The 6,518-nt window shown below is 44.3% G+C and overlaps 1 protein-coding gene across 2 annotated transcripts in view; it reads right to left on the reverse strand.

Moving 5' to 3' along the window:
• CASD1 (CAS1 domain containing 1) overlaps positions 1–3,873 on the reverse strand; it is a 68,025-nt gene extending 64,152 nt beyond the window's left edge. The window contains exon 1 of one of the 2 annotated variants that reach the window (XM_068550636.1): positions 3,584–3,873. In XM_068550636.1, coding sequence (XP_068406737.1) covers positions 3,584–3,716 — 133 coding nt within the window. In that variant the 5' untranslated portion in view covers positions 3,717–3,873. The remainder of the gene's footprint in view (positions 1–3,583) is intronic. The other variant, XM_068550642.1, reaches the window with a different exon arrangement.
• Positions 3,874–6,518: the final 2,645 nt, after the last annotated feature.

A 6,518-nucleotide genomic window follows, 5' to 3' on the forward strand; every position in this document is an offset into this window, starting at 1 on the left:
TAATATTTAACATTTGCATTTAATATGCCTAGTGATAGAAAGGAATTAGATTTCAACAAAATTAAGACGTTTGAAGCAAGTTAACTTTATCAATTAAAAAATTTTAATTTATCCAGGTTGGAACTACCCTTAAGGCACAGATACTGGCTTCTTGTCACAGAAATGATGTTTTTAGTCTGTAATCACAGTATTAATGGACATTTTGTGATTCAGTAATGTTAAAATTTAGAAAAAATAAAATTAAAAGACTATTTTTAAAAGGTCATTCTATTGTATTTTGTGAAAATAATATTAAGAATGCAAAAACCCCCCACAAAACTCTACCTTCTAAAGTTGAGATCAGAACATGCTATTAGAACACGAAATTAAATTAAAACCAAAAGAATGAAATGCAAGGAGGAAAAGAGAAGGAAATAAGGACTTTGAAAATCTATTTATTCAATAATTGTTTATGGAGTTCCTGCTGTGTGTTAAGCTCTGATGATTTAAAAGATGAATAAAATACCCTTGGAAGCTCAAAGTTTGTGTGGGGCTGTCAGATACAAATTATTGTAATACAAAATGATAAGTATGTACTAGTTACTGTAGAAACACTGAATTCCTAATTCCTACTTCTGTGCTGGTGACATCCGAACCAGGACTTGAAAGAAAAATCTGTACTTTCTTTCAAGGAGAGCGACAGGTCATTGCAGGCAGAGAAAATCAGATATCTGTGAGATATGCAAAAGGGCAAAGCATATTTGGACTGTGAGCCTGGAGTTTAGGAAGAAGGAAGAAAGATAAACATAGGTAATAAAAAGTAAGCTTTACACACGCAACTTTTAGAAAATCACCATTTACTGGAAAAAGAATAAGAAAACTCTTGGCTGGCACTCTAAGGCTGAATTGGTATTTTTAAATGGTTTAACCCATGTCCCACTGGAAAATGCTTTCTCACTCCACCTTTTATACATCACCACTGTCTAAGAGGCTCTGAGAAAGGCAGAATATAACATAATGGCATGACGCAGACTAACTGGGTTTTAAATCCTAGCTCAGTTAGACTAACTGTGTATCTTTAGGCAACTTAACCTCTCACGCCTCATTTTTAAAATGTAAATAATACTGTAATTCGCTTAATCTAAGACCACTGATTATAAAATACACCATTATTTTATAGAACAGTAGGAAAAAATGTTATCAATTAAACTTTGACATGCAATCAAAGTTTTAAAAACTCATCTTGATTACAGAGATATTAAAAATGGTGGGGGAAAGCAGAGGGGAGGATGAAATCTGGTAATTGTATCTACCTCATAGACTGGTTGTAAAGACAAAATGAGTTAAAAGATGTAAAACCTTTAGTAGAAGAGAACCTGGCATATAATAAGTGCTCAATGATAGCATGTAGTTTTGCCAAGCCTTACTTCCTGTAGTGTGTAATGTTTTACTTTCTGTAGTTTGTAAAGCAAGAGATACTGAATATGTATATTCCAACTGCATTCACTCTACCTTGCCTGAGGCAAACTCATAAGCATGCATTGAAGATTTTAATATATAGCCTAAACCTCTATATCTAATATAAGGTCCTTTCTTATTCTAAAGATTTATGATACTGTGATTCAAGCATATGGTTATCCTTGTGTGAAAGGCACTGCATCTGACTCAGTTTCACACTGCCAAAGCATGAGGTTGGCTAAAAAGTTCCTGGTAAGATCGTTATTTTTCCCAAACAGTCTCTGGCTCAAGTTCTTGACATTCAGTATGGGCATGTACACACACCAGGTGTACTGCTTCACACTCAAGACACTAAAGCACCTACGAAAGCTGATGACTAGCTTCTGGAGGAGGCTTTATAAACAATCCCAGATTGCTACACTGACTCATAAGGTTCCATCTGACATTCTATTTTCCCTGCTGATGAGAGAACTTGAAAGGATGAAATATATAAATACAATAATTAGGGTCCAAGCTTATCAAAAGATAAAAGCACAGTTTTAAAAAGGGAGCTGAGGGGCACTAGATGTTTACATTTAGGACCATAGCATCACAGTTATAAAATTTATCTCCACTATCACATACATAAAATTGAGTTAGATTACTGTCGTCTTATACCAAAATAGCATAAAATGATAGCAGTCAGAAAATTTTCTTTAAAATTACCACAAATTAATGCATCAAATTGCTAGCTTTATTTTGTATATGGAAGTGTTGGACTTCTGTTACAGCAACTGAAGATGAAACAAAGTCTTGCCAGGTCATGTGGCGGTGATCTATAGGAGGCTGGAGGAGAAAGGCCAAAAGGGTATAAATAATTTATCTTTTTCAATCGATTTAGTGTATTTCTATAAAGGGCTATTCATCCAGTACTAGAGTATAAGAATTTTAATTCTCAAGCATTGCAGAAACAAAACAGCAGAATTGATCAAAATGTCCTTCACTTTGAAAGATTCCCTAAAATGAGAAGACAGTTCAGATTCCAGCGCCCCCTTTACTGGATTATTTTGTCAAAGTAGGTGTGAAGTTAAACGGGAAATGCGTTAAATGCGCACCCATTACACATTACATCTTGACCAATTAATCTCACAATCACCAAGAGCTGTCCAGATAATGGATGGCTTCGATAACACTAAGAGCCACAAATAAAAGATCCTATCGTTATTAATTTCCCTCAGCCTGTCAACCTCTAACCTAGTAGCATTTTTACAGAGAAAATGAAGAAAAAAATCAAACAAGGACAAGTAAATGCCCCTTGATGACTGAAGAATAATTCTTTCTGAAACAAGGAGGTCATATTTCTTTTCGTCTTTACACCAATCTCAAAATCCACAGCGAAGACCTCCTCTCAAACTGCTTCCAACTTGTTTTCATTGCCCAACTCAACTCCTGTCAACCTGTAACTTCTTTTCAAATATCTGCCCCAGTGGCTTTACTTTGTAAAAAGTGTGCAGCCAGAACGCTTTAAACGTTTCTGAATCACAAAGCCTGGGTGACACCTCCTCCACTTGGCCAAGAGCATCTTTTGCCAGCTGTCACCCCGGCGGTAAGGGAAAATGGGGCGGCCCATGCCGCTGTCAAACAGCTTGGCCCCGCTGTTCCAAGGCAGAGGCCGGATAAAACAAAAGCTAAAGAGCTGAACCCCTAGGGCGCAGAATGGGCGACCCTACTTGGGGCGGAGGTGCCCCTTGCAGGGCGGCCTTGGCCTTCACGCGCCCGGGGCTGGCCCCTGAGAGCCGCCTGCACGCCTCCTGCACGCGAGCCCCGGGCCTGGCGCGTCTCCCCCGGCGCAGCCCGCGCAGGAGCCGGGACCCCGGCAGCCCCTGGGCCAAGCCCGGGTAAGCGTCCCCGACCCCAGCGCAGGCTGCTCGGGGGGCGCAGGACCATGGGCTCTCGACCCGTGGCCGCCTGTACTGGGGTCCGCTCGGTCGGTCGGGGGCGCCTGGCCCGCCGCCCGGGCCAACTGGGGGCACCTCCTCCCCCGCGGGCTGGGCGCGCCGGCGGGCGGCCGCGTGAGCGTGGGCGTGTGTCGGGCGAGGGGGGCTGCCTTCAGCCTCCGCGTCGCCTCCTCCCCCAGCCGGCCCGGGCAGGGGGAGGGCCCGCTCACCTCGGTAGCGGCGGGAGGCGAGGTGGCACAGTGCGAGCAGCAGCACGGCCACCAGCGCCAGCACCTTGGCGCTCCTCACGCTGAAGTAGTGGTTGATCTCCCGCTTGCCCAGGTTGTAGGCCAGAGCCGCCATCTTGGTTCCTCCATGACAACAGCGCGCGGCGGAGCGGGGAAGGGGCGCCGCACAGGGGCAGCACTGGAGCTGCCGCCGCCGCAGCCAGGCAAGGAGCCGCCGCCAGCCCCCGCGGCCGCCACCCGCGCCGCCCGCCGGGGAGCCTGACCCCGCGGTGCCCCCGGCCTCTGCCTGCCCCTCCTCGGCCGCGACCGCCTCAGCGGCCTCCCCCCAGCCCCGCCGCCGCTGCTCCGCCGTGCCGTTTCCCCAGGCGCCCTGGACGCCTGTCTCCTCCCCTTCCTCCTCCTCCCCTTTAGCCTCCTGTCTTAATAGCGGCTGCGCCTGCGAGGGGGGTCCGGATGCCCGGTGCTCCGGGGTCAGGGGCCCCAGACGGCCCTCCCGGGTCACCGGGTCACGGGCGGCGGCGGTGGCGGCAGAGACATGGGGATGTGAGGAGAGGAGAGCAGGGTTCCACCCCGACCCGAGCGCGAGCCTGGGGCTTCAATTAGCTTACTGGCCGCTATCTGAGCCCAGGTGGGAGCAATAGAAGTACTGTTCCGGAAGAAAAGTACACTTCACTCCACTCCCTCCTTCCGCAACACACCTTTTCGTGAGCTTTCTACTCCCCGAACCTGCCCAGCAGGATGCGAAGGCCACCCCAGTGTCACCGGAGCTTATCGTCAGGCTATCTGGTCAGTCTGGCTGCCCCCCGATGCTTGCCAGGTGTAGAGACTGCTGGTAGCCTTAGCACCCAACCCACGGGTAAGACCAGTCTTAGCTCTTAACTCGTTGCTTTGAAGCCCATTTCTCTTGCAACTTGAAAAAAGTCCTCGGTTTGCCCGGTTCCAGTGGGTGAAACTCTACCAAAGTATAGAGTAGAAGGTACAAAGAGTACAGAGTAGAAGCTTAGCTTAGTGTAGGTGTTGGTGAGAAAAGAGCCCCACTCTTAATTTTTATTTACACAAGGGTTGGCTAGGATGGGCCAAACATGAAAAAGCGTCTCAGGATAGTCATTCCTGTTCCCGAAGTTGGTTAATGTTGCGTGGTTATCAAAAGAGGGAGCACTCCTTTGCCTTGGTTAAGAGCTTGTTATTCCCCCATGTTTTGTTTTCTCCTTTTGGTTTCGCCTTCGCTGCCTTGCAGGTGGGAATGGTTATTTACATTGCTTCCCTTTCTACTTGCCTTGTGTAGAGTGAGTTATCGATTAGTTAGGGTGTTTTCAGGTGTTCTTTGCAACTTTCCCATTTAGCCATTCCTGAACTTGTGTTTATAGGCCCCTCTTAAAATGATAGAATGTTAGATATGAAGGGACTGTACAGATCTTGTCATCCCAATTCTTTTCATCCAAGGACTCTTTTTATTATGTTTTTATCCATGGACCCCATATCTTGAAAGATTTTGTCACTTAAATGAAATCACATACATCACTGTCATGGATGTAATGGTAATAAGCAATAAAGCTAAATAGGTGTACAAACACTAGGCACTGTTCCCTGGAAATGGTCGCTTAATTTTGGCTGTCATTCTTCTGATCCAAGGTTCCACATGCTGGAAGAATTAAATCTGATGTTGTAAAAAACAGATAAATAACTCTGCTAACAGTATATGGTTTACCAATCACATCCTAGAAATTTCTATGATGTCATCAACAGCAAATTAGAATTTCTGATCAGTATACGATAACCAATGTTAGCCTGCAGGGTTGATTTAATGCCTGCCAAAAGTAAAGAAACTTGACATTTTATTTAATTGCAATTTCCAGAAGGCTTTCTGAAATGTTGTAAATAGCTTGTGGACCTCCTTCCTTCCCACTAGTTTAAAGCTAATCCCTCTCCTCTGCTCTGAATCTCTTTCTGTCCCCCTTTCTTGGGGGTGTTGATGACTCCATCAGTTATCCCTATGTCAATCATCCTCTCTCTGTGTCTTCTTTAAACTTTCCCTTTCTCTTGGATGTTTCCCTTCCACCAATAATTTTATCTTGTTAGTGAAGCTCGTCCATGGACTGTGTTTCTGTGTGTTTACCTCTCCATCTCTTTCCTTCTCTGACAAGTTCTAGAAAGAATAGTGTTGTCTTTTCAGCCTTCACTTGCTCCACTTCCATTCTCCCTTCTAAATAACCCTCAAATATGTTGCCTCCTCTCCATTCCCTTGTTGTTGCCTTGGTGAAGGCATGATTTCTTGCCTGAATTTTTTATCCCTTAAACTCATCTTCCTTATGTTTGGCTCAAAAATTCAGTCTTACAGCTCCCTGCCATTCTCTAACCAGACGGAACTTTCTTAAACTCAAATATGATGATGCTAAAAACTAGTTAGTGGCTCCATGTTTATTTGTCTATCCCTAAAGCGTCCAGAATGTTAACTAATGCTCAGCAGGTTACGTCAACCCTAATAATCTGATAAAAAGAGAAACCATTTGATAGGAACTCTTTCAACCATGCATTACTTAAAACAAAACAAACAAACAAAAAAACCTGACTACACTTTATTCCTTCCCTTCTTTTTCTTTTTTAACCAAACATCTATTTCCTATTTTACCACAGGAGGTCATGGGGATAAAGAAGACAGGAAAAAGGACTGAAAAGGACCAGCCAGCACAATAGGAGGAGCACAGTTTTGAGGTGAGAATCTTTTGGTATAAACTGTTCCTGCTCCACTGTGTCCATTTCATTACTGTTTATACTGATGGGATTTTAAAATTTGGGTATAATTGACATATAATATTACATTAATTTCAGGTGTACAATGTGATTTGATATTTGTATATATTGCAAAACGATCATCACAGTAACTAGTTAACATTGGTCACCATGCATACATACCTAG

The sequence above is a fragment of the Eschrichtius robustus genome, chromosome 8 (assembly GCF_028021215.1).
Source record: "Eschrichtius robustus isolate mEscRob2 chromosome 8, mEscRob2.pri, whole genome shotgun sequence".
NCBI lineage: Eukaryota > Metazoa > Chordata > Mammalia > Artiodactyla > Eschrichtiidae > Eschrichtius > Eschrichtius robustus.